The 27867-nt window shown below is 47.7% G+C and overlaps 1 protein-coding gene and 1 long non-coding RNA gene across 2 annotated transcripts; one reads left to right on the forward strand and one right to left on the reverse strand.

Annotated features, from left to right (window-relative positions):
- Positions 1-3915: 3915 nt before the first annotated feature.
- LOC140421935 (uncharacterized) lies at positions 3916-9304 on the reverse strand. The gene is made up of 2 exons (XM_072506918.1): positions 9224-9304; positions 3916-6405 (listed from the first exon to the last, which is right to left on the reverse strand). Exon 2 carries the CDS (start codon positions 6047-6049, stop codon positions 5096-5098), a length of 954 nt encoding a protein of 317 aa, XP_072363019.1. The 5' UTR covers positions 6050-6405; positions 9224-9304; the 3' UTR covers positions 3916-5095.
- An 11180-nt stretch (positions 9305-20484) lies between these two features.
- LOC140421972 (uncharacterized) lies at positions 20485-27446 on the forward strand. Its single transcript, XR_011947186.1, has 2 exons — positions 20485-20711; positions 20801-27446. It is a non-coding gene; the product is annotated as an uncharacterized lncRNA (long non-coding RNA).
- The last annotated feature ends 421 nt before the right edge of the window (positions 27447-27867 follow it).

The raw sequence follows: 27867 nt of genomic DNA on the forward strand, positions 1-27867 counted from the left end.
CCAACACCCACCCACATTTGCACTCGTACAATAAACGGGGGATGAGGAAAAAGGAAGAGGGTTCAGGGAATGACAACAATAAAATCCAAGTCATGGTTTTCCATGTGTCCAGAATCCGAAGTCTAATGGAATGTTCCTTCAGAGGGAGGTTTACTGTTGCGGGAGATCCGTCTTTCCAGCAGTGAGACTTCCACGATGGGGGAAGACACGGAGAGTGAGTCAGTCTGGGAGGAACAAGAGCCAATGTTTTAGCCATTTGCAGGTTTTTGTATTTATATATATCCAACAAAAGCTCAGGATTGGTGCAGCACAGCATAAATTTCTCAGCAATACAGAAGTACAGGAGAGGACAGGAGGACGACAATACAGATGGGTCAGTATAATCATTAAGCTTGGTGCATCCGTATGTACCAATGGATATACTGGAGAACAAGGGAGAGGAGGAAAAGGCCATGGTGCACACCTTCCCACGTAGCGAGTGCTCGCACCACCCACCAGAATAAGATCACGGCGTCATGTTCGGGCGGGCGTCAGAACACACTGAACCCCCAGGTCCAGTCACACCAGAGGCATCAATAACACATCCTTATGTCCCCTTCTCGGGTACAAGACCTGTCTACCGTTACAGGAAACGGTCAACGATTCTTCAACCCCAAAATAACATACTTAAATTTCAGGAAAAAATCAACAAGGACACTCATCCTAAAAGGACGCAATAAAACCCCAACACCGGAACAGCACAGAACAATCATCACTCAACACAATTACACAGAGAAGACCAGCAAATATTCACACAATTGGTTCAAATTCTAACCGATGCAGCTTCCAAGAGACTAACAATAACAGGATTTTAAAAAGTACTACCAAAAGCAGAGGATCTCAGGATAACAGGGACCAGGATACAGCCCTGAGCACACGGTCCCCTGACGTACGCCCCTCACCACAAGACAAAAAGGGAAAAAGCTGCTCATTCAAAACCTCACTCAGCCTCTCAGGACACCCGGCCAAGAAGGAACCTCCCAAGCAAAAGGGGACAACAGGAAAGTGACCACAGTACAAGACCTGGCCCGGCCCTGTACACCCTCGTACACAGGAGTCAGGAAAGCAAGGATAGTCACACTGTGCAGGACTCACCCAACCTCACTCCTCTTTCACCACACCCGAGGGCAGTGCACACAAGAAGATTCACCGTCCTCCATCAAGGAGATTCCACCCACAAGGAGAGGAAAATTCGTCAAGACACCCAACAACTCGGCATCTCGGGAGGGGTGCGATCCTCCATCCCCACTCACGGCAAAGGAAACCCCCGAGATACAATGTACCAAATCGGGGCCTACATCAGTACGCTACTGCCTCAAGGAAAAGTAACTCCAAAAGAGAGGAACACCAGGATTGGCCAAAGGATGCCAGGCAAGAACCAGCACCATATGTGATGATAAGTAGATTGTCATCTGTACGTAAATAATGATATATGTTAATTGTTGTAGTTCCAGCATCCGACCATCAGGTGCTGTGAGTATGCAGACATGTGACCCGGACACACCATGTGTTCCAGGAGAAGGTGTTGGTAAGGAGTTGGTGAGGAGCTCTGTAGTATCTTAGTGTAAGTTAGTATTAGACCATTATTTCTAACTGTATTAATCCGAGACATTTTAGTAATTCGTTAGTGTAGTGTTAGTAATAAATAACTATGTTTATGAAATGATGTGGAGATGCCGGCGTTGGACTGGGGTGAGCACAATAAGAAGTCTTACAACACCAGGTTAAAGTCCAACAGGTTTGTTTCAACACAAACACTAGCTTTCGGAGCACTGCTCCTTCCATTCACCTGAGGAAGGGACAGTGCTCCAAAAGCTAGTGTTTGAAACAAACCTGTTGGACTTTAACCTGGTATTGTAAGACTTCTTACTATGTTTATGAAACAAAGTCTAATGTTCTTTATTCACATGACAATATCAAGATTCAACGTCAGCCCAATGAAAGAAAGTTGCACCGTGCACCATCACAAAACGGATACTCGGGGCAGAGCTGCGTAGCCTCATTGGCGTCAAAACACTGCCTCCCCACGGGAGACCCTGCTTCAACAAGGGGGGCATTCAGGAAGTCACAATATAATCCCACTTGGAGCAGGGTGCCTATCTCCCCCCTCAGCCTCCCCCTCAGACCCAATGAGGGCTCAAACATCAATGATCCACAACACTCGGAACTCTCACTCAAACCCTCCAACCCACAGGTTACTACCTCCCCAGTGGAACCTATCCCGAGAGGATTGATTGATGATTTGATTGATTTGTTTTATTGTTACGTGCACCGAGGGACAGGGACAAGTATTGTTCTGCGTACAGTCCATACAAATCGTTCCATACATGAAAAACAAAACATAGGACATAGATAAATACACAATGTAAATACATAGACACAGGCATCGGGTGAAGCATACGGAGCGCAGTACTACTCAGTGGAGAAGGTGTGTGAAGAGGTCAGGTCAGAGCATAAGAGTTATTCAGGAGTCTGGTAACAGCAGGGAAGAAGCTGTTTTCTTATCTGTTAGTGCGTGTTCTCAGACTTTTGTATCTCACTGCCCGATAGAAGAGGTTGGAAGAGAGAATAACCCGGGTGGGAGAGGTCTTTGATTATGCTGCCTGTTTTCCCAAGGCAGCGGGAGGTGTAGACAGAGTCAATGGATGGGAGGCGGGTTCGCGTGATGGACTGGGCTGTGTTCACAACTCTCTGTAGTTTCTAATGGTCTTGCCCCGAGCAGTTGCCATACCAGGCTGTGGAGGAGGACCAGAGGAGGAGCAGACCAGGGGCCTCCAAAGGGGACAACTCAGGGAAGGGAAACTCACTCAACCACCCATCAGACCGCCCAACCCAATAAACACAGTTACTCCTGCCCTGCCCTAGCCGATCAAGTGACCACTGCCACTCCCAGGCAGCCAAGAGAATATTGAAGAAGACAAGTGAAATGAAAATGAAAATCGCTTACTGTCACAGGTAGGCTTCAAATGAAGTTACTGTGAAAAGCCTCTAGTCGCCACATTCCGGCGCCTGTTCGGGAAGGCTGGTAAGTGGAACAAGGATTAACTGACCTCACCCAGTTCCTCGTGCTCACTAGTCCCCTTAGTACTCTCGTGCTTTTGGGACGATTTCTGTATCTTCCCCCGTGAAGACAGATACAGATTGTTTAGTTTCTCTGACATTTCCTTATTCCCCATTATAAACACTCCTGTCTCTGTCTGGAACGGACTCACATTGGTCTTGGCTAATCTTTTTCTTTTCACATTCTTATAGGAGCTTTTCCAGTCGGTTTTTATGTTTCTCGTCAGTTTGGTCCCATATTCTATTTTCTCTTTATCAGTTTCTTGGTCCTCCTTTGCTGAATTCTAAATCAATCACCAATCCACAGGCGTACGGCTATTTTGGCCACTTTATGAGCCTCTTCCTTTGATCTAGTGGAATTCCTACATTTTTTCGTTAGCCACAGTTGCATCACTTTTCCTGTGGCTTTTTGTTCCTTAAAGGAGTCTACATTTGATGTCAACATGTAATAATACCTTAAAAATTAGTGATTGCCTGTCTATTGTTGTAATGTCCCAATCTACCACAGACAACTTGCCTTTCAAACCTCGAGTTTTCTTTGTGAAAAACACGTCGATATGTTAAACAAAGGAACCATGTAACCACCATAGCCCATCTTCATGGCAACGTGGCATGCTTTCAGAGGTTCCAAACAGAAATGGGAACTAAATATCTTCCAACCACTGTTGCTATATTTACTTGCTATAAATATGGCAGCTAGTAAGGTTGCCCTTCTTAATCTAGATATGAATAGGATATGCTTTCAGAGTCGCCAGGTATCAAATGATACCGCCACAAGGTTCAACCGGATATCGATCAAAGACCCCAAACAACCAGTTTGTTAGTTCAAGATCAATAATACTTTATTTATACACAGGATTAACTTACACATGCAACATAAACACTATGAGCTAAATTACACCTATCACTATGACAGCCTGTACTTAACTTCAGGCACCCGGCTTAGGTCAGAGGAACAGTGGCCTTTGTTCAAATCTGGATCTGCTGGGTCTGGAGAAGTAACTGTGGTTCAGCTAGGCTCATCCGTCTGGTAGCGAGCATTGAACTTGAACCTGGTGGTGCTGCAGATGGGAGTCTGACTCCATCTGCAGCACCACTGCAGTTATCCGACCTGCGGAGCCACCAGCGAGTTCACACTGGGGAGAGGCCAGGTAGTTCTCCACTGAGTAGTACTCCTCTTTTGGGCGGTCTTTAGGTTTGGACCCAATAATTTCTGCAGTCCTCGATCACGGCTTTCGATCTGAGCCAATAAAGGGGCGGGTGCCTTGATGGCTGGGCGTGTCCTGAGCGGTCATTGACCTTGCTGTTTATGCTTCCTGAGTAAAGGGAGTGGCGCCGATGTGTCTGGAATTGTATCGGATACCCGAGCACCAGTCCTTTGTCTGAGGGAAATGGGTCATTAGCATGCAAATCGGCTGGGGGTTTCGATCCTGTCTGGTTCTGCTTACAAATATACATTTAGGCTCTGAGCCTGCCTGAATCTTACATTGGCCATATTTCCCTTGAGGCTTTGCAAATGTCCATGTTTCTTTGTACGTGTCCATCCCAGATGGCTACACCACCAAACACCCTTTCGCTCTGTGATACTCGTGAAAATTGAAGCCAGGAATTCACAACATGGCTCAATGATCATCAGCCCACTGGAGGCAAATTTGTGAGTCCAACCAGTCCAGCAGGAAGAAACCGTCCGCCCATCCCTATTGATCAACTGACAGAATTAACAAAATGCAGTCCTGGATGCAATTGAGAGCAGAACAGCAGAATCCAACCCCTCTAATCAATTGTGAACTTGGTGTGTGAGCATGTGCGATGAAACACAAAATCTCTCCTACACTGAGAGCAGATGAACGGCCTCTCCCCAGTGAGAACTTGGCAGTGATTCCATAGTTGGGATGGATCACTGAATATCTCACCTACTCAGAGCAGGTGAACGGCCTCTCCCCAGTGAGAACTCGGCGGTGTCTCCATAGTTGGGATGGATCACTGAATATCTCACCTACTCAGAGCAGGTGAACGGCACCTCCCCAGTGTGAACGCTTTGGTGTCTCCGCAGGCTGGATAACCAAGCAAATCTCTTCCCACACTGAGAGCAGGTGAACGGCCTCTCCCCAGTGTGAACTCGCTGGTGGCTCTGCAGGGTGGATAACCGAGAGAATCCCTTCCCACACTGAGAGCAGGTGAACGGCCTCTCCCCAGTGTGAACTGGCTGGTGGCTCCGCAGGGTGGATAACCGAGAGAATCCCTTCCCACACTGAGGGCAGGTGAATGGCCTCTCCCCAGTGTGAACTCGCTGGTGGCTCCGCAGGTGGGATAACTGAGTGCATCCCTTCCCACACTGAGAGCAGGTGAATGGCCTCTCCCCAGTGTGAACTCGCTGATGTCTCTGCAGGTCAGATAATTGAGTGAATGCCTTCCCACACTGAGAGCAGGTGAACGGCCTCTTCCCAGTGTGAACTCGCTGGTGTCTCCGCAGGTGGGATATCTGAGTGAATCCCTTCTTACACTGAGAGCACGTAAACGGCCTCTCCCCAGTGTGAACTCGCTGGTGGATCCGCAGGTGGGATAACTGAGTGAAGCCCTTCCCACACTGAGAGCAGGTGAACGGCCTCCCCCCCGTGTGAACTCGTTGATGTTTCTGCAGGTCAGATAATTGAGTGAATCCCTTCCCACACTGAGAGCAGGTGAACGGCCTCTTCCCAGTGTGAACTCGCTGGTGTGTCTGCAGGCTGGATAACCGAGTGAATCTCTTCCCACATTGAGAGCAGATGAAAGGCTTCTCCCCAGTGTGAACTCTCTGGTGTCGCTGCAGGTCAGATAATAGAGTGAATCCTTTTCCACACTGAGAGCAGGTGAACGGCCTCTCACCAGTGTGACTGCGTCGATGAACTTCCAGCACAGACGGTGCTGTGAATCCCTTCCCACAGTCCTCACATTTCCATGGTTTCTCCATGTTTTAGGTCTCCTCGTGTCTGTCCAGTTCGGACAATCAGTTGGGGCTTCGTCCACACACAGAACACGTGTAGGGTCTCTTCCCGCTGTGACTAGTGCAATGTTTTTTCAGGCTGTGTAACTGGTTAAAGCTCTTTCCACAGTCAGTGCTCTGGAATACTTTCACTCGGGTGTGTGTGTCTCGGTGCTTTTCCAGTCACAATGATGTTTAAAATCTTTTCAAGTTGACAGATGAGGCAAACATTTCTCCTTTAGATTCGAAGGCCAATGATATTCAGGTCCCAAGGAATTGAGGGACTGTCAGATCCAGACGACATGTATTAGATTTTTGTCTGTAATTTGGCCTCTTTGAATCTCCTGTTAAAACAATTTACAAAAGACATCACTGTCAGTACAAGATAGAAATTCAGAACAGACAATTCTAGTTTCTCTGGTACATTCTTTTCTCTTGCATTCCGCAAGATCTGTAAATCTCCATCCCACACATTCTCCCTCCATTCTCACTCTGCTGTACCTAATATTCACCCTCCCAATTCTCCTGAAGGTGCTGATTCAGGCTGATTGACAGATCCATGCTCACTGCTTCCTGTCCTGGACACAGGGACCATAACAAATCGGAGCTGCAGTCAGCCATTTGAACCTGCTCAACCATTCAATGAGAGCATTGGCCGATCTACCTCAGCATAATTTTCCAACACTATCTCCCATATCCCTCGATACCTTCACTCCCTTGAAACGTTAGCAATCTCGGATTTGAAAATACTTGATGACGGAGGTTCCAGTCCTCTGGGGTAGAGAATTCCAAATGCTGACCGGGGAAGCGAGGGGAAGATGTGTTTGGTGGTGGAATCATGCTGGAGTTGGCAGAACTGGCGGAGGATAATTTCTTCAATGCGGAGGCTGGTGGGGTGAAAAGTGAGGACAGTGGAGATTCTATCCGGGTTCTGGGAGAGGAGCGAGGGGGAGGGCAGAGGTGTGGGAGATGGTCGGACACGGTTGAGAGCCCCGTCGACCACAGTGGGTGGGAAGCCACGGTTAAGGAAGGATGAAGACATGTCAGCAGCACCGTTTTGGAAAGTGGCATCATCGGAACAGATGTGATGGAGGTGAAGGAACTGAGAGAATGGGATGGAGTCCTTGCAGGATGTGGGGTGTGAAGTGCTGTAGTCGGCATAGTCGTGGGAGCCGGTAGGCTTGTAATGGATATTAGTGGACTGTCTATCTCAGAAATTAAAATAGAAAGGTCAAGGAAGGAAAGGAAAGTGTTGGAGATAGACCATGTGGAGGTGATAGAGGGGTGCAAACCGGAAGCAAAATGAATATATTTTTCCAGACTTTGCAGAACGCCTCCGGTCCATCCAGACCTTCCTGTCGTTTGCCATTTCAACTCACCGTCCTACTCTCAGACAACATGTCCATCCTTGGCTTGCTGCAATGTTCAGGTGAAGCCCAGCGCAAACTGGAGGAACAGCACCTCATCTTCCGATTAAGCTTGATACACCATTGAGTTCAACATTGAGTTCAACAACCTCAGACTCTCCACCACCTTTACCCCATTTTTATTTTCATTTCTTCCATTGATCGTTTTTTCCCTCCCCATTATTTTCCTCCCCTCCCCCCATTCGAATTATTTCAGGTTGCTCGTTACAGACTGCTCACCTTTATTCTGCCATTTGCACATTATAACCTTTTTATGTATCACTATCAGCACTCACCTGAGGAAGGAGCAGTGCTCCGAAAGCTAGTGTTTGTGTTTGAAACAAACATGATGGACTTTAACCTGATGTTGTAAGACTTCTTACTGTGCTCACCTCAGTCCAACACTGGCATCTCCACTATCAGCACCCTTCTTAGCCTGAATTACCACCATTTGCATTCCTTTTATCTTCTGTTCTCGACATCTTTGTCTATATCTCCACCTATTGCTGGCCCCTATCCAGCCTCACCGCTCCATTCCACCCCTCCCCCACTACAGTACAAATCTGACCCCATTCCCAGTTCTCTCTGTCACAAAGAGTTATGCAGACTCGAAACATTAGTTCCCTTTTCTCTCCACAGATGCTGTCAGACCTTCTGAGATTGTCCAGTATTTTCTGTTTTTGTTTAAGATTCCAGCCTCCACAGTAATTAGTTTTGATAATATATCGAATCTGTACCATGTAAAAACACTAGACATATCTCTGTCCGACATTTATTTACTGTCCATTTAAATTTTAGCCAACTCTAATAATAATAATCTTTATTTTCACAAGTAGGCTTACATTAACACTGCAATGAAATTATTGTGAAAAGCCGAGTCGCCACATTCCGGCGCCTGTTATCCGGAGCACCCGGAGGAAACCCATGCACACACGGGGAGAACATGCAGACTCCGCACAGACAGTGACCCAAGCCGGGAATCGAACCTGGGACCCTGGAGCTGTGCAGCAATTGTGCCAACCACTATGCTACCGTGCTCATAGATCATAGAATTTACAGTGCAGAAGGAGGCTATTCGGCCCATCGAGTCTGCACCGGCTCTTGGAAAGAGCACCCTACCCAAGGCCAACACCGCCACCCTATCCCCATAACCCAGTAACCCCAACCAACACTAAGGGCAATTTTGGACACTAAGGGCAATTTATCAGGGCCAATCCACGTAACCTGCACATCTTTGGACTGTGGGAGGAAACCGGAGCACCCGGAGGAAACCCACACACACACGGGGAGGATGTGCAGACTCCGCACAGACAGTGACCCAAGCTGGAATCGAACCTGGGACCCTGGAGCTGTGAAGCAATTGTGCTATCCACAAGGCTGCCGTGCTGTTCGGGTACACAGAGGGAACATTCAGAATGTCCAAATTATCAGACAGTACGTCTTTCAGGACTTGTGGGAGGAAGCCGGAGCACCTGCAGGAAACCTGCGTAGACACAGGGAGAACTCTGGGAACAACCCTTTTAATTGTGAACATGAGGAAAGAGACCACCCTTTTAGCCAAACAAATAAATGTGTCAAGCTGAGGGAGCAAAAGATGTCAATGTCTTTAAGAGGGAGAGAGACCTGGGCCAAGCTTTCCAGAGTCTACATCCTCCCTGGACTCACTTCCTTTCCGTTCAGCTGCTGCAAGTGACCAATTGAAGGTCAGAACGTGAAAAGAAATGAAAAGGGGGAGAAAAGAAAGTGTTTTACTCACAGATGTTGGAGACAGGAAAACGTTTCAGCCTGTGTCATGGTCAATCTTCATTAACACAACGCCTGCCTTCTGATTGGCTGGAGGAGCAGAGTCCTTCCGGTCCTCCCACTTTCCCATTGGTCAACACCTTAGCAGGAAGGTCAGGGGGAGGGCTTTCCTCCACACATGCGCAGCTTCCCCTCACCCTTGGACATGCGCAGTACCTGATCACCCGCCCGTGCGGCGGATAGAGCGGGTTCCCCAGCGCGGGGGATTGTGGGAGCTACGGCCGACACTGTCCAAGCTCCTGGTCCTGGGATGAAAAGTGGAGGAGGGACAGTGACCTCACCCTGACACAAAGTACATGTTGGTAGTCACAGGAATTGATTGTGACGTTCGCTCTTAGCACCTGGGGAGGGCAATAGGTGAGAGTGAAACTGAACCCGAGAGTCAGCATCTTGACGGGAGGAGACTTGGGGAAAAGCAGGAGGACAGAAGGATAAATTAGTGTTAAAATCAATACTGAGGAGAGCATAGGTGGGGGTCACACATTTATAGTTTGAGAGGAAGAAGGATTTTCTGTGACAACTAGAATTGTCAGTTGTGAATTTGTATTCTGTAATCACAGCGATGACTTAAAAAAAACATTTTTTTATATAGATTTAGAGTACCCAATTATTTTTTTCCAATTAAGGGGCAGTTTAGCATGGCCAATCTACCTAACCTACACACCTTTTTGGGTTGTGGGGGTGAGACCCACGTAGACACGGCGAGAATGTGCAAACTCCACACAGACCCAGGGCAGGGAGTGAACCCGGGTCCTCAGCACCGTGTGGCAGCAGTGCTGACCACTATGCCACCCTGATGATGTCAATCCTATCACACCCATTAAAGTCTCTATCAGGTCAGTCTTCAACCTTCTCTTCCCCAGGGAAAATATCCCCAACCTGTTCAATATCTCCTGAAACTTAAACACTCTCAGTTCTGATATCATCCTTGTTAATCTTTCTTGCACATCCTGGAGGCCCTATCTCTGTTTTAAAGGGTATATAATTAATATTTAGATTGGGTTTAATTTGGTTGAAGGTACCTTATTTACTCAGTTCCAAATTGACCCTCTAAAATGCTTCAATTCGAAAGAGGCTTAACAATCAGACAAGAAAGGACTCTGAAATGTCAATGTTTATTTTTTAAAAGCAGTATACTGATGAAGTACACGAGTGACGTTCACCACCTCAATTGGGTGACCTGTCCTGGTAGAAGTGTGAATCTTCCTCAGGTTCCTGAACCAACAGTGATTTCCTAAATTCCTGCCCAGGAACACTCCAGTGTCTCCACGACTAGAGTCCAACTTACAAAACCCAAGATCACTCACAAATCCCACTTTTACCTCTTGAATTAACATTACCTCATCTTGAATCAGACCTGTTGTAATCAGACAATTGGTCATTGTTGTCACTGGGTTAATTTTATTGGATTTAACCATTGATGTAAATTGTTCTGTGGAATAGAATAATCGGACTGTTCAGGATCTTTCTATTATCTGAGTTTAGACAAGATCATGAACGGTTTACATCGAGTAAATAAAGAGAAACTGTTTCCACTGACAAAAGGGTTGTTAACCAGAGGACAAGATTTAAGGTAATTTACATAAAAGCCAGAGGGGAAATGAGGATGATGAATCTTGCTCCGGAATGCACTGCCTGACAGGCTGATGGAAGCAGATTCAACACAGGGAGTTGGATACATTTTAGAAAGGGACTAGTTTTCAGGGTTCATGGAGAAAGGGCAGGATAGTGGGACTAATTGAGTACTTCTTTCTAAGAGCCAGCACAGGCACGATGGGCCGAATGGCCTCCTGTGCAGTGAGATTCTGTGGTCAAAGATGAATAAATGTGTGTCTGTAATAAGTACAGTGATGTCAATAATGCCTGGAATTCTCTTTTCCCAGTTTCAGAGTTGTCTCCCTTTCCTTCCAATTTGATTTTAGACAGAGAACAGAAGCAAATGGCTTTCAGTACATTGAGCAGCCCCAATGTCTATTCTCAGCCAGCGTTACACAGAGGGACAAGGGGTGGATTCTGAGACCAGCGAGTCAAGGCAGCCTCTTTAAATGGGCAGTTCCCACAATGTATTCAGTGACCACACTGGGAGCTCCTGTCCTCCCCAGTCAGCTGGCTCATGCCAGTGACCCGGGTTTGATTCCCAGCTTGAGTCACTGTCTGTGCAGAGTCTGCACGTTCTCCCCATGTCTGCGTGGGTTTCTTCCGGGCACTCCAGTTTCCTCTCCTAAGTGCCGAAAGACGTGCTTGTTAGGTGAATTTGACATTCTGAATTGTCCCTCACTATACCCGAACAGGTGCCGTAGAGTGGCGATTCGGGGATTTTCACAGTAACTTAATTGCACTGATAATGTAAGCCTACTTGTGACACTAATAAAGGTTTTTATTATTAGGTGGGATGAAGTATTGAATCTCTTCCCACAGTCAGAGCAGGCAAACGGCCTCTCGTCAGTATGAACTCGCTGGTGTGTCCACAGGTTGAATGGAACATTGAATACCTTTCCCACACAGAGCAGCAGAATGGTCACACCCTGGTGTGAATGTGTCAATGCATTTCCACTGTAGATGGACAACTAAACCTCGCTGGTGTCTCCGCAGTGTGGATGACCTTCTAAACTTCTTTGTGCAGTGAGAGCAGCTAAACGGTCTCTCCCCAGTGTGAATGCACTGTGCATTTCCATCGTTTCTCCATGGTACGGGTGTTGCCTGCTTGTCTCTCCGGGTTAGACAATCAGTTGAAGGCTCACACAGGATACGTGTACGGTCCCTGCCCACTGTGAATGGTGCAGGATCTTTTTCAGGATCTTTCCACAGTCAGTGAACTGGAACACTCTCACTCGGGTGTGTGTCTCGGTGCTTTTCCAGTCACACTGATGTTGAAAACATTTTGAAGCAAAGGAACAATCAAACATTTCTCCTCCTGGATTTAAAAGCCATTGATATTCAATGAATTCAGTAATGTTGTCAGATTTTGATGTGAAGTTTGTTTTTTTAAAAAATATTTTTATTCAAGTTTTCAACATTTTAACATTTGTACAACACACAAACAAACAAACCCAAACCCCAACTCCTCTCTCCCCAACCACAAACTGCCCCCCTACTCTTTGACGGCCACCAGATCCCCAAAATATAACACAAACAAAACCCATCTCTGGTGGAACCCCTCATCTGCCCCTCTCAGAGCAAATTTCACCTTCTCTAAATACAAGAACAAGAACTCCATTAGATCCTCCAGCCACGTTGAGGCACCGGTGCAGTGGGAGGGGAGCAGGGGGGAAGGGGGGCAAGCTGGCCTCCACCTCAACAGATCCTGCCTGCGGGCAATCAACAAGGCGAAGGCTAAAACATCTGCCCACTCACCCATCTGTAGCTCCGGCAGGTCTGACACCCCAAACACGATCACGAAGGGACCCGGCTCCAAATGCTCATGCAGAACCTCAGACATGGTGCTGAAAATTGACCCCCAAAATTTCTCCAACTTTGGGCAGGACCAGAACATATGGACTTGATTGGCTGCACCCCTCCCACACCACTCACAGCTATCCTCCCACCTCCTTGAACAACCAACTCATCCTCACCTTCATTAAGTGCACCCTGTGCACAACTTTCAATTGAATCAACCCTAGCCTCGCACACGAGGTTGAGACGTTAACCCTCCACAGCACCTCACACCATAGTCCTCCCTCCAACACCATCCCAAACCCTTCCTCCCACTTGGTCTTAATCCTTTTCATGGACTCCTTGTTCTCCGCCATAATCCTACCATAGATCACCAAAACAACCTCATTCTCCAGCTTCCCCCCCCCCCCCCCCCTCCCCCCCACCTGTGATAAAGGAAATTTATGTGCTGTGTGTGATGGGAAGAAGTGTGCTCTGTGTCTGACCATCACCAAAGTTGTTTCCCTGAAATTGGCAGATGTAAACAGATGTCCTTCTGGGTTTAATATGACTGTCAGCTGTGCTCCGACAGACAAACTGTCAGTCTCTGCTTGACTCTCCTACAGCTTCCTCTCATGGTTGAGTTGGACAAGGAACACTCATCACTTGAGCTGGGAAAAGCCATTGATTGCTGAGCAATGGGTGAACATGGATTCAGATCCGCTTCCAAGATTTGTGTCATCTGCAAACTTTGAAATTGTCCCCTGCAAACACGATCTAGATTATTAATATACACCAGGAAAAGCAAGGGTCCAAATACTGTCCCCTGGGGGACACCACTACAAACCTCCCTCCAGCCTGAAAAATATCCATTGACTGTTATTCTCTGCTTCCTATTATTCTGCCACTTTTTGTGTCCACCTTACCACTGTCTCTTTTATTCCATGAGCTATAATTCTTCCCACAAATCTGTTGTGTTGCATTGCATTGAATGCTCACTGAAAGTCAATGTACACTACATCAACGGCATTACCCTCATCAACCCTTTCTGTTACCTCCTTAAAAAATCCAGCAAGGACTTCCGGGTGCGGCGATGACCAGCTGAGTCGCACGTTTCGGCAGCTCCCTGTGAAACGGACTTTTGGGCTCTTGATAGGAGCCCCAACGGCAATTTTAATGGCTGAAAACACCGTGCGGTAAACCAGAAGGGTGTTCCCCCTGGACACGGATGGAAAAAGGAGAGGAAAGTGGCCGGATTGCAGCGGATCCTTTGGAACAACGGCAAGGAAGGCAAGCAGAAACCAAGATGGCGTCGGAAGGTGGCAGTTTCATATGGGACCCTGAACAACAAGAGTTTTTGAAACGCTGCGTGGAGGAGATAAAAAAGGAAATGAAGAAAGAGTTGTTGGCCCCGATATTACAGGCGATTGAAGGGCTGAAAGAGGAACAAAAGACCCAGGAGCAGGAGCTTCGGGTCGTGAAGGCGAAAGCAGCAGAGAATGAAAACGACATACAGGGCCTGGTGGTGAAGTCGGAGATACAGGAGGCACACCAGAAACGATCTGTGGAGAGGTTGGAGGCACTGGAAAATAACGCAAGGAGGAACAACTTGAGGATTCTTGGCCTTCCTGAAGGTGTGGAGGGGGCGGACGTCGGGGCATATGTGAGCACGATGCTGCACTCGTTAATGGGAGTGGAGGCCCCGACGGGTCCGTTGGAGGTGGAGGGAGCATACCGAGTTATGGTGCGAGGATCGAGAACAGGAGAAGCTCCCAGAGCCATAGTGGTGAGATTTCTCCGTTTTAAGGATAGAGAAATGGTCCTTAGATGGGCGAAGAAAACTCGGTGTAGTAAATGGGAGAACGCGGTGATCCGCGTCTATCAAGATTGGAGTGCGGAGGTGGCGAGAAGGAGGGCGAGCTTTAATCGGGCCAAAGCGGTACTTCACAAAAAAAAGATAAAGTTTGGAATGCTGCAACCGGCAAGACTGTGGGTCACATATCAAGGGAGGCACCACTACTTTGAGACGGCGGATGAAGCGTGGACTTTTATTGTAGAAGAAAAATTGGAATGATTGGACTACGAAAATGAACGTTTGGACAAAGTGGTGGGACGAGTGGGGGGGGGGGGGGGGGGGGCGAAGAGGGATTGTATGATTAATCCTGCGGTATGGTAACTTTTCTTTCTCCCACAGGTGGTGATGGGGGGAGGTGGGGAGGGAGAGGAGATGGGGCGTTGGCCATGGGAGGCGGGGCCGAGGGAGAGGCGCGGGCTTGGTTCCCGCGCTATGGTAATTATGGCGGGAATAGAGAAGCAGGAAGGAGGGGGCGCCGCACGGGGTGAGCCGTGATCACGGGGGGAAGCCGAGGTCAGCCAGAGTTTGCTGACTTCTGGGAGCAACATGGGGGGAGTAATTACGCTAGCGGGGGGTCTAGCGGGGGGGGGGGGGAGGGGGGAATTACTGGGTTGCTGCTGCTGGGGAAAGGGGGGAGTGGGTACGGGAAAGGATGGGCGGGGGGGCACCGTCTGGGAGAAATACAGCCGCGTGGGAACTGGGCGAGAAGCTGGAAAAAGATGATGGCTAACCGGCAAGGGGGGGGGGTGGGAAGCCCCCCAACTCGGCTGATCACGTGGAACGTGAGGGGGCTTAACGGGCCGATAAAGAGGGCACGAGTACTCGCACACCTTAAGAAACTTAAAGCAGATGTGGTCATGTTACAGGAAACGCACCTGAAACTGATAGATCAGGTTAGGTTGCGCAAAGGATGGGTAGGGCAGGTGTTCCATTCGGGGCTGGATGCGAAAAACAGGGGGGTGGCTATATTAGTGGGGAAGCGGGTAATGTTCGAGGCAAAGACTATAGTGGCGGATAACGGGGGCAGATACGTGATGGTGAGTGGCAAATTACAGGGAGAGATGGTGGTGTTGGTAAACGTGTATGCCCCGAATTGGGACGATGCCAATTTTATGAGGCGAATGCTAGGACGCATCCCAGACCTAGAGACCGGAAAGCTGATAATGGGGGGAGACTTTAACACGGTGTTGGAACCAAGGCTGGATAGGTCGAAGTCCAGGACTGGTAGGAGGCCGGCAGCAGCCAAGGTGCTCAAGGATTTTATGGAGCAGATGGGAGGGGTGGACCCGTGGAGATTCAGTAGACCTAGGAGTAAGGAGTTCTCGTTTTTCTCCTATGTCCATAAAGTCTATTCACGCATAGACTTTTTTGTGTTGGGTAGGGCATTGATCCCGAGGGTGAGGGGAACGGAATATACGGCTATAGCCATTTCGGATCATGCCCCACACTGGGTAGACTTGGAGATAGGGGAGGAAACAAGAGGGCGTCCACCCTGGAGAATGGACATGGGACTAATGGCGGATGAGGGGGTGTGCTTAAGGGTGAGGGGATGCATTGAAAAGTACTTGGAACTCAATGACAATGGGGAGGTTCAGGTGGGAGTGGTCTGGGAGGCGTTGAAGGCGGTGGTTAGGGGGGAGCTGATATCAATAAGGACACATAAAGGGAAGCAGGAGAGTAAGGAACGGGAGCGGTTGTTGCAAGAACTTTTGAGGGTGGACAGACAGTATGCGGAAGCACCGGAGGAGGGACTGTATAGGGAAAGGCAAAGGCTGCATGTGGAATTTGACTTGCTGACCACAGGCACTGCAGAGGCACAATGGAGGAAGGCGCAGTGTGTACAGTATGAATATGGAGAGAAGGCGAGCAGATTGCTGGCACACCAATTGAGGAAAAGGGGAGCAGCGAGGGAAATAGGGGGGGTGAGAGACGAAGATGGAGAGACGGAGCGGGGAGCAGGGAGAGTGAATGAAGTGTTTAAGACATTTTATAAAAAATTGTATGAAGCTCAACCCCCGGATGGGAGGGAGAGAATGATGGAGTTTTTGGATCGGCTGGAAATTCCCAAGGTGGAAGAGCAGGATAGGATGGGATTGGGAGCACAGATCACGGTAGAGGAAGTGGTGAAAGGAATTAGGAACATGCAGACGGGAAAGGCCCCGGGACCGGACGGATTCCCAGTTGAATTTTACAGAAAATATTTGGACTTGCTCGCCCCGCTACTGACGAGGACCTTCAACGAGGCAAAGGAAAGGGGACAACTGCCCCCGACTATGTCAGAAGCAACGATATCGCTTCTTTTAAAGAAGGAAAAGGATCCACTACAATGCGGGTCCTACAGACCAATCTCCCTCCTCAATGTAGATGCCAAGGTCTTGGCCAAGGTAATGGCAATGAGAATAGAGGAATGTGTCCCGGGGGTGGTTCATGAGGACCAAACTGGGTTTGTGAAGGGGAGACAGCTGAACACGAACATATGGAGGTTGTTAGGGGTAATGATGATGGCCCCACCAGAGGGTGAAACGGAGATAGTAGTGGCGATGGATGCCGAGAAAGCATTTGATAGAGTGGAGTGGGATTATCTGTGGGAGGTGTTGAGGAGATTTGGGTTCGGAGAGGGGTATGTTAGATGGGTGCAGCTGTTGTATAGGGCCCCAGTGGCGAGTGTGGTCACGAATGGACGGGGATCGGCATATTTTCGGCTCCATAGAGGGACAAGGCAGGGATGTCCTCTGTCCCCATTACTGTTTGCAGTGGCGATTGAGCCCCTTGCCATAGCGCTGAGAGGTTCCAAGGGATGGAGGGGAATACTTAGGGGAGTAGAAGAACACCGGGTATCTTTATATGCGGATGATCTGCTACTATATGTGGCGGATCCAGCGGAGGGGATGCCAGAAATAATGCGGATACTTGGGGAGTTTGGGGATTTTTCAGGGTATAAATTGAACATGGGGAAGAGTGAGCTGTTTGTGGTGCATCCAGGGGAGCAGAGTAGAGAAATAGAAGACCTACCGTTGAGGAAGGTAACAAGAGACTTTTGTTACCTGGGGATCCAGATAGCTAAGAATTGGGGCACATTGCACAGGCTAAATTTGACGCGGTTGGTGGAACAGATGGAGGAAGATTTCAAGAGATGGGATATGGTAGCATTGTCAATGGCAGGGAGGGTGCAGGCGGTTAAGATGGTGGTCCTCCCGAGATTCCTTTTTGTGTTTCAGTGTCTCCCGGTGGTGATCACGAAGGCTTTTTTCAAAAGGATAGAAAAGAGTATCATGGGTTTTGTTTGGGCCGGGAAGACTCCGAGAGTGAGGAAGGGATTCTTACAGCGTAGTAGGGATAGGGGGGGGCTGGCACTACCGAGCCTAAGTGAGTATTATTGGGCCGCTGATATTTCAATGGTGAGTAAGTGGATGGGAGAGGAGGAAGGAGCGGCGTGGAAGAGATTAGAGAGGGCGTCCTGTAGGGGGACCAGCCTGCAGGCTATGGTGACTGCCCCATTGCCGTTCTCACCAAGGAACTATACCACGAGTCCGGTGGTGGTAGCTACACTGAAGATTTGGGGACAGTGGAGACGACATAGGGGAAAGACCGGAGCACTGGGGGGGTCCCCGATAAGAAACAACCATAGGTTTGCCCCGGGGGGAATGGATGGGGGATATGGAATGTGGCAAAGAGCAGGTATAACGCAATTGAAAGATCTATTTGTGGATGGGAAGTTTGCGAGTCTGGGAGCGCTGACCGAGAAATATGGGTTGCCCCAAGGGAATGCATTCAGGTACATGCAATTGAGGGCTTTTGCGAGGCAACAGGTGAGGGAATTCCCGCAGCTCCCGACACAAGAGGTGCAGGACAGAGTCATCTCAAAGAAATGGGTGGGGGATGGTAAGGTGTCGGATATATATAGGGAAATGAGAGACGAAGGGGAGACTATGATGGACGAACTAAAAGGGAAATGGGAAGAAGAGCTAGGGGAGGAGATTGAGGAGGGGATGTGGGCAGATGCCCTAAACAGGGTAAACTCGTCGTCCTCGTGCGCCAGGCTAAGCCTGATTCAGTTTAAGGTATTACACAGGGCACATATGACTGGAACACGGCTCAGTAAATTTTTTGGGGTGGAGGATAGGTGTGCGAGGTGCTCGAGAAGCCCAGCGAATCATACCCATATGTTTTGGTCATGCCCGGCACTACAGGGGTTTTGGATGGGGGTGACAAAGGTGCTTTCGAAAGTAGTAGGAGTCCGGGTCGAACCAAGCTGGGGGTTGGCTATATTTGGGGTTGCACAAGAGCCGGGAGTGCAGGAGGCGAAAGAGGCCGATGTTTTGGCCTTTGCGTCCCTAGTAGCCCGGCGCAGAATACTGCTAATGTGGAAAGAAGCCAAGCCCCCGGGGGTGGAGACCTGGATAAATGATATGGCGGGGTTCATAAAGTTAGAGCGGATTAAGTTCGTCCTAAGGGGGTCGGCTCAAGGGTTTACTAGGCGGTGGCAACCGTTCGTCGAATATCTTGCGGAAAGATAGATGGGGGAGAACAAAGAAGGCAGCAGCAGCGGCCCAGGACTTGGGGGGGGGGGGGGATGGGGAGGGGGGGGTGGCCTGAGACAAGGCAGTTGCCAATTAGGGCTAGTTTTTATTTTTTGTTATTTAATATTTATTTATTTGTTGTTGTTTTTGTTTAAATTTAAAAAGGTCATTATTATCTGTATTGTTACAATGTTGTGTAAAGGATGCACAATGTACTGTGTTGGTTGACCAAAAATTTTCAATAAAATATTATTTAAAAAAAAAATAAAAAAATCCAGCAAGTCAGTTAAACACGATTTCCCCTTTAGAAATCCATACTGGTTCTTGCAAATCAGTCCATATTTTTCCATGTGGTTTTTAATTCAATCTGGAATAATTGATTCTCGAAGCTTGCCCACCAATGATGTTAAACTAACTGATCTGTAATTGCTGGGGCTATCCTTTTTGAACAAATGCATAAGATTTGTAATTCTCCAGTCCTCTGCGCCTTCAGCAAAGACTGGGAAATTATTGCCAGCTGCCCTGTAATTTATATTCTCACTTTAACACTTCCACCTTATCAATTTTGAACCCATCTAGGAACAAAGTTTGCTAGTCTGTCCATAGCCTGGGTAGCATCTACCTCCTTGGTAAAGACAAACAGCGAGTTTAGTTTTATTTTGAATAGGGTGTCAGTTACTGTTTCGCATTCTTTAATGTTTCACATTTAAACAGGTAATGGTAAGTGGAAGAAAACTGATTCACAGTGACCCCAAAACAAGATACTGTAAATATTCAGATAAGAGCAAGTTACTGCAGATGCTGGAATCTGAAACAAAATCAGTAAATACTCAACAATCTCAGCAGGTCTGACAGCATCTGTGGAGAGAAAGGGAGCTAATGTTTCGAGTCTGGATGGCTTTGACAAAGAGTCATCCAGACAAAATATTTGCTCCCTTTTCTCTCCACAGATGCTGTCAGACCTGCTGAGATTGTCCAGTACATTATGGTACTGGAGACATTCCCTGTCTACCCAGCTTTATTTTGAAGTCAGCCCCTGAATTGTGTGGACATAGTTTCAGATTTCCACATTTGAGGAACAAACGTTGAAATATTTGCTCCAGATCCACAGGGTTTCATCTGTTTAAAGCCACAAACAGGAAGGTCCAGTTTTCTCCTGGAGTTTGAGACAAATCAGCTTAAAATGATGTAGAGTTCCAGCCAATGTGGGAGATTCCAGCTGATCCCCGCCCCTCACGCACTCCGACTGGTTGGAGGACCAGCTGCTCCCGTTCAGCCATCCAGGTCCGTCCCCTCTTTCTATTGGTCGGGGGCTGCCGTCAGTCAACCTGGCATTGTGATGCAGAGCATGCGCAATGCGGCTGCTATTGTTCGACATCAGTGCGCAGGCGCAGGAACGGAGTTCGGAGCATGCGCAATTCCAGTGTTGGCCTCGGGAAGGGACTCATTTGTCCCGGAGAATCAGCGTCAGGCGGTGGGTGGGAGGATCCGCAAACCCTTCAGAATCATTGTCAGCTCCCTGGTTTGCAGCTGCCGGGAACAGGCCCAGGTTAACCCTCCTACTTCAGCGACTGGAGGATGGTTCACACCAGAGGAGGGGGACAGTAAATAAGAGCTGACACTTTGGACTCAAATCAACGAGGATTCTGATCTCTGCAAGAGAGTGTATGGGAGTAGGATTTACTGTTTTGCAGGTACAAATAAAGAAAATATGTTGTGTAGAAAATAGAATTGTATGTTCAAGATTTCTCTTTTTTAAACTTATTTTAAACTTATTTTCCAGGGCACTAGATTGGGTGGATTTACAGACAGGAAGCTCAAACCGAACATCACAGCATGATCTGACAGAGTCACTGAGTCGCCACGGCCAGAATATCATTAGCCATTGAATTTGGAAGGAGAAATGTTTGTGTGTTCTGCCTGTGTGACACCATTTCAGACATCATTGTGACTGGAAAAGCATCAGGACACACACTGGAATGAGAGTGTTCCAGTACATTGACTGTACAAAGAGCTTTAACCAGTGAAACAGCCTGTAAAAAAAAAATCACATGATTCGCAGTAGGGAGAAACCATACAGGTGTTCTGTGTGCGTGGACAAAGCTTCAACGGACTGTCCAAGCTGGAGAGATATGAGGAAACTGGCACCATGGAGAAACCGTGGAAATGTGAGGACTGTGGTGAAGGATTCAATTCTTCACCCCGGCTGGAAATCCATCGACGCGTTCACACTGGGGAAAGGCCGTTCAGCTGTTCTGTGTGTGAGAGGAGATTCACTCATTCATCTGCCCTTCGCTTACACCAGCGAGTTCACGCTGAGAAGAAACCATTCAGCTGCACAACCTGTGAAGAGAAATTCAAGTCTTTATCCATCCTCACTGAACACCAGCGAATTCACACGGGTCAGAAACCATTCATTTGCTTTGTGTGTGGGAAGGGATTCACTCAGGTATTCACCCTCCAGACACACCACCAAATGCACACAAACGAGGAACCATTCAGGTGCATCACCTGTGGAGAGACTTTCAGTCAGTCAACTGACCTCAGTGAGCACCAACACACTCACACTGGGGAGAAGCCGTTCACCTGCTCCGTGTGTGGGATGGGATTTCCTTGGGCATCCCAATTGCTGACACATCAGTGGGATCACACCGGGGGGGAGACGGTTCTCTTGCTCCTTGTGTGGAGCGGGATTCACTCAGTCACAACACCTGCTGAGACACCAGCGAGTTCACAAATGACTGCAGGGATTGGAATCTGCTGTTTTGCTGCTGCTAATCGCATCCAGGATTGATAGTCTGACAATATCTGGTTTGATTCTGCTGATGTTAACAATCTCTATAACTGGCTGCAGTTTAATATTCTGAAAATGTCACTGATTTTTGGGGCTGCAATGTCCCTTTTTAAAAGCCCCATCTGTGATATTTCTCCTTAATTCAAGAACTCTCAACAGGAACACATTCACAGTAAAATTATCATAGATTGTCATAGAATTTACAGTGCAGAAGGAGGCCAACCGGTCCATCGAGTTCACACCGGCTCTTGGAAAGAGCACCCTACCCAAGGTCAACACCTCTGCCCCATCCCCATAACCCAGTAACCCCACCCAACACTAAGGGCAATTTTGGACACTAAGGGCAATTTATCATGGCCAATCCACCTAACCTGCACATCTTTGGACTGTGGGAGGAAACCGGAGCACCCGGAGGAAACCCACGCACACACGGGGAGGATGTGCAAACTCCGCACAGACAGTGACCCAAGCCGGAATCGAACCTGGGACCCTGGAGCTGTGAAGCAATTGTGCTATCCACAATGCTACCGTGCTGCCCACGTTAAGAACTTGTACTTCAATCCTAACTTGGTCTTTGATGCAAATCAGTGTCTAAAAGGTTCCACTGATTGACATCTCCAATTACAAACTGCAGATTAATCCTTGCTGACAATTCTTACTGACTTCTTCAGTGTTCTGTCCATTATGATATTAAATTGTGAAGGAAGCGAAACAAACAGTGAAATATTATACAGGTACTGTAAAAACGTACATAGAAATCTTAACATCAACATGTATACTGATGAAGTTTGGAAGTCGCTGAGTTGAATCATTTCTGACACAGCAGCAGCAACATTTGGTAAAGGTGGAACCCACAACAAAGACTGGTTCAGACTCACTCAGCCGAGATGACATCTGTCATTGAAGCAAAAAGCAAAGTCGACCTGATGTGCAGCATAAACCCAACAGCTAGAACACTGCATTACTTGAACGTAGCCAAGACAGTTGTGTAAATATCAGGGAGATCCTGTGCAAATAAACATTGGACCAGCCTCTGTCAATAATTCCAAGCTGCCTGTGACAATGGAAATCTACGACTGATGGGGTCAAGAGGGAACTTTGTCCGACCATCACTAAAGTTGTGCGACTGAAATTGGCAGCTGGTGAAGTTCTTACCAACAGAAGTAAACAGATGTCCTGCTGGGTTGATCACGACTGTGAGCTGGACATCTCCCAGACTCTGATTGCCTCTATTGCAGCTTCCATGTTGAGTTGGAGAAGGAACCCTCACCACTTGAGCTGGAAGAGGCCATTGATTGCTGAGCAAGCAGAAAGGCACCCGGCAAGGATGGAATTCCAGCTGATCTGCTTACACACGGAAAGTCCCTTCGGCTGTCGCACCTTCATGACCTCCGGCGTCTCTGATGGGGGACAGGAACCATTCCATACGTGTGATGTAAAATCATCACAACATATAAAATCAGCAGTGACAGAGGAGATTCCAACAACTACAGGGACATCTCACTCCTTAGCATCACTGGGAGGTCCTTCACTAGGGTCATGTCTAAAAGATCCATCTACTTGCAGACTGATATATCCAGAAGTATGTGGTGAACCACTGTAATAGGAGATGTAAGGTAGGACCTGCACTACAGGTTCGCCGGTAGCTCCTGCCGGCTGGCTCCGCCCACGGAGAACTGTATAAATATGCATGACCTCCAGTGCCCTGCCATTTCGCCAGCTGCAGCAGGAGGCCACGCATCTGACTGTAATAAAGCCACAGTTCTACCCAACTTTAGTCTTTGTGCAATTGATCATGCATCAATTTATTACGGTCAGATTTTCCACAGAATGGATATCAGAATTAAGCCCGATCGCCTGCAGCTAGATCCGCACTCGCCCGATGCTAGAAAAGACTTTACTCACTGGCTAGCATGTTTTGAGGCCTACATCAAGGCTGCGGACCCCGAGCCAACGGAGGCTCAGAAGATAAACGTCCTGTACTCCAGACTGAGCTCCAGCGTGTTCCCGTTGATCCAAGACGCCACGAATTACACAAAAGCAATGGAACTCCTTAAGGAACACTACGCGCAGAAGGCGAACACGCTCTTCGCCAGGCATGTACTCGCCACCCGCTCGCAACTACATGGTGAGTCCATCAAAGACTTCTGGCGGGCCCTAAATCCACTCGTCCGGGACTGTGACTGTCAGGCCGTTACGACCGCCGAACACGCAAATCTCCTCATGCATGATGCCTTCGTGACGGGGATTGCGCGGACCGCATCCGAGAACAATTACTGGAAGGGGCCACGCTCGAACTGGCGGAGACAAAAACCTTGGCGCTCTCCATGACGGTCGCATCCCGTAACGTATAATTGTACCCCTCCCGCCGCGCTGCCCACCCTTCTACTCTTTCCTACCCCTCCTGGACCCCGCTGATGACCTCCTCAGCTGGGGCCCTGCCTTCCCAATTCGCCGCACGCCGATCCGCGCACCCCAGGGGTCCCCGCTGCTACTTCTGCGGTCAGCAGAAGCACCCCCACCAACACTGCCCGGCCCGCACTGCAGTTTGTAAAGCCTGCAGTAAAAAGGGCCACTTAGCGGCTGGGAGCCAGGCCCGCGCAGTCGTTGCGATCGCGCCCGCTGTTGCCCCCTACCCCACGCCAGACGCACAATGGGAGCCACAATCTTCTCCTCCCGGGTCCATGTGCGACCAATGGGCGCCGCCATCTTGTCCCCCTTCGTCCATGTGCGCCCTGTGGGTGCCGCCATCTTGTCCCGATCCCTCGATGTGCGCACCATGGGCGCCGCCATCTTGTCCCGACCCCGCAATGTGCGCACCAGTGGCGCCGCCATCTTGTCCCCCACAGGGTCTCCAGACATCCCTCGTGCATCAAAGCACAGTGCGCTTTCTCTGCTGACAGGTCTGCAGTGAACATGATCTTCTCCACATACCAGCTACAAGAGAAGTGAACAATTGGTATTTAATCTAAAATGTCTATGCTGAGAAAAGTGAAACGTTATCATTACTGAGTGAAAGTGAACCTTTCAGTGTGAATCACAATTTAATTGTACAATTGGAAAAGGCACCAAAATGTTTGATTCCCTCAAGACAAACTTCAGCCTTACATAGAAACATATAAAATAGAAGCAGGAGGAGGCCATTCGGCCCTTCGAGCTTGCACCATCATTCATTATGATCATGGCTGATCACCCAACTCAGTAACCTGTTCCCCACTTTCCCTCCACATCCTTTGATCCCTTTTGCCCGAAGAGCTGTATCTAACTGCTTCTTGAAAGCAGACAATGTTTTGTCCTCAACTCTTTCTGTGGTAGTGAATTCCCCAGGCTGACCACTCTCTGTGTGAAGAAATTTCTCCTCGTCTCTGTCCTAAAAGGTCTACCCATATCCTTCGACTATCACACATGGTGCTGGACTCCCCCACCATCGGGAATATCCTTCCCACATTTACCCAGTCTAGTCCTGTCAGAAGTTTATAGGTTTCCATAAGATCCCTCTCATTCTTCTGAACTCCAGCGAACATAATCCTAACTGGCTGAATCTCTCCTCATACGTCAGTCCCACCATCCCAGGAATCAGTCTGGTAAACCTTCGCTGCACTCCCTCTATAGCAAGAACATCCTTCCTCAGATAAGGAGACCAAAGCTGCAGACAATATCCCAGGTGCGGCCTCACCAAGGCCCTGTATAATTGCAACAAGACATCCCTCATCTAAATCATGAATATATATTGTGAATAGCTGAGGTCCTAGTACCAATCCATTCGGAAAAATACTTGTTTATTCCTACTCGTTTATTCCTACTCTTTATTTCCTGCCTGCCAACCAATTTTCTATCCATCTCAATACACTATCCCCAAACCCATGCGTTTCAACTTCACATGCTAATCTCTGATGTGGAACTTTGTTGAAAGCCTTCTGAAAGTCCAAATAAACCACATCCACTGGCTTCCCCTCATCGACTACTAGTTACATCCTTGAAGAATTCCAATAGATTTGTCAAGCATGATTTCCCTTTCATAAATCCATGTTGATTCTGTCCAATTCTGCCACTGTTTTCTAAGTACTTCGCTTTAAAACCTTTGATCATGGACTTTAGAATTTTCCCCACTGCCGTCATCACGTTGATTGGTCTATAATTCCGTTTACTTTCTACCACCCTTTTTAAAGAGTGGGGTTACATTAGCCACCCTCTAATCTGTAGGAACTGTTCCAGAATCTGTACAATCTTGGAAGATGACCACCAATGCATCCACTATTTCTTGAGTCACTTCCTTAAGTAGTCTGGTATGTAGATTATCAGGCCCCGGAGATTTATCGACCTTCAATCTCATCAATTTCCCCAACGCCATTTCTCTACTCTTATTTCCTTAAGTTCCTCCCCTCTCTGAACCCTGCATTCCCCAACATTTCTGGTATGTTATTTGTGTCGTCCTTTGAGAAGACAGAAGCAAAGTATGTATTGAGTTGCTCAGCCATTTGTCTTCACCAATCTCTTTCTCTTCGCGTATCTATAGAAACTTTTGCAGTCAGTTTTTTATGTTCCACGCCAGCTTACTCTCGTACGCTATTTCCCCCTTCCTAATCAATCTCTTGGTCCTCCTTTGCTGAATTCTAACCTGCTCCCAATCCTCAGGTTTGTTGTTTCTCCTGGCCAATTTGTGGGCTTATTCCTTGGATCTTGAAGTAATATTTCAGAACTCACAAACTGTGGGAGGCTCCACCCTCTTTAAGAAGGTTGAAGCTGACCGATAAAAGCTAATGTTCTTGCTTTATTTTTCTTCAGGTTTATTCCTGTGATTTGGAAAGGTGCCTCAAGGAGAATGGGGGAAAAAAGTTACAATTGGGCAAAGCTGAAACCCCCTTCCCAAAAGAATTGGAAAACAAAGTTTCAAATGGTGTTTGGTTCATCTTTGATCTGAAAAGGAAAGTCACCTAAAGTCAGCACAATTGGGCACAGTTAGAAATGTTTGCTCCAATCCCTTTGCAAACAAACAGAGAAGTTAACCCATTCCACTGACAGCATGGTGACAATTTGCCTTTTGGCTTTATCCCATTTCTTATCTTTCAAAACAGGGTGTTTGAGAACGGGAGATATGGGAGTTACCTCCTAACTGATTTCAAATACTTGTGTCTCTGATATACAAAGACAGGAAGATTTGTAAGAAATAAATGATAAAATATGAAGCATTTATTGAATATTATAGGAATAGCTCACTGCCTTTCTCGCCTGTGACGAAATCTTCCACAGCAGTTTGCTGGGTGACAAACACAGGGCAGGCCTGTTCTTTCTGCCCAGGACTGGTCTCTAACACAGGCTCTTAAATTGACATTTCTAACCCTGATATGATTGGATCTCAGGATCCATCCGCAAACCATTTGTCTGTGTAAAGGCTAAAACAGGAAGAGATTTCTAAAAAGATCCATACTGGCTTCACCCAACACCCACACTGGCTCACAGCAGTGAACCATCCAGAGGAGACTGCAGCCACTAGTAATGGAGACCAGTACTCATTCTGCATCATCCGTCTGTCCTCTGGGACTGGGAAATCATTCTCAGGCTGTATGATGTTTTGTGTGTCCATTATGCATCATTTTTAAACTGTTGTTTCTTAATAAACCAGCGTAAAATCGCACATTAGCTTGGTCCCATTTTTGGGGTTATCTGTGACTCTTGGATCAAGTATCTCACCGATCACTGCATGCTGTTCTGGTCACGATATTATAAAATGATACCAAGGCACTGAAGAGGGTGCAAAGAAGATTTATAATTGTGAAACCAGAAATGTGTAGGTACATATAAAATATCAGGAAAGGATTGACAGGCTGGGTCTCCTCTGTCCTTAGAAATGAAGGCGGAGGGGATAACCTAATAGAAATGTTTAAAATAATGGAAGGTTTTGTGAGAGAGGATATGGAGAGAATGTGGAGAAGAGCATAACTAGAGAACATCAATACTTTATACACATGATATGGAGACACCAATCCATATCTACACGTGTTCCAGATTTTAATGTAATTGTCCAATACAGAAAACACAGTATTTTGTGTCTGTGT

Source organism: Scyliorhinus torazame, chromosome 5 (genome assembly GCF_047496885.1).
Source record: "Scyliorhinus torazame isolate Kashiwa2021f chromosome 5, sScyTor2.1, whole genome shotgun sequence".
Taxonomy (NCBI): Eukaryota; Metazoa; Chordata; class Chondrichthyes; order Carcharhiniformes; family Scyliorhinidae; genus Scyliorhinus; species Scyliorhinus torazame.

What these genes read in the sequence shown, in the direction of transcription:
- LOC140421935 (XM_072506918.1), bottom strand. Translation starts at nt 6,049, where the DNA reads ATGGAGAAACCATGGAAATGTGAGGACTGTGGGAAGGGATTCACAGCA.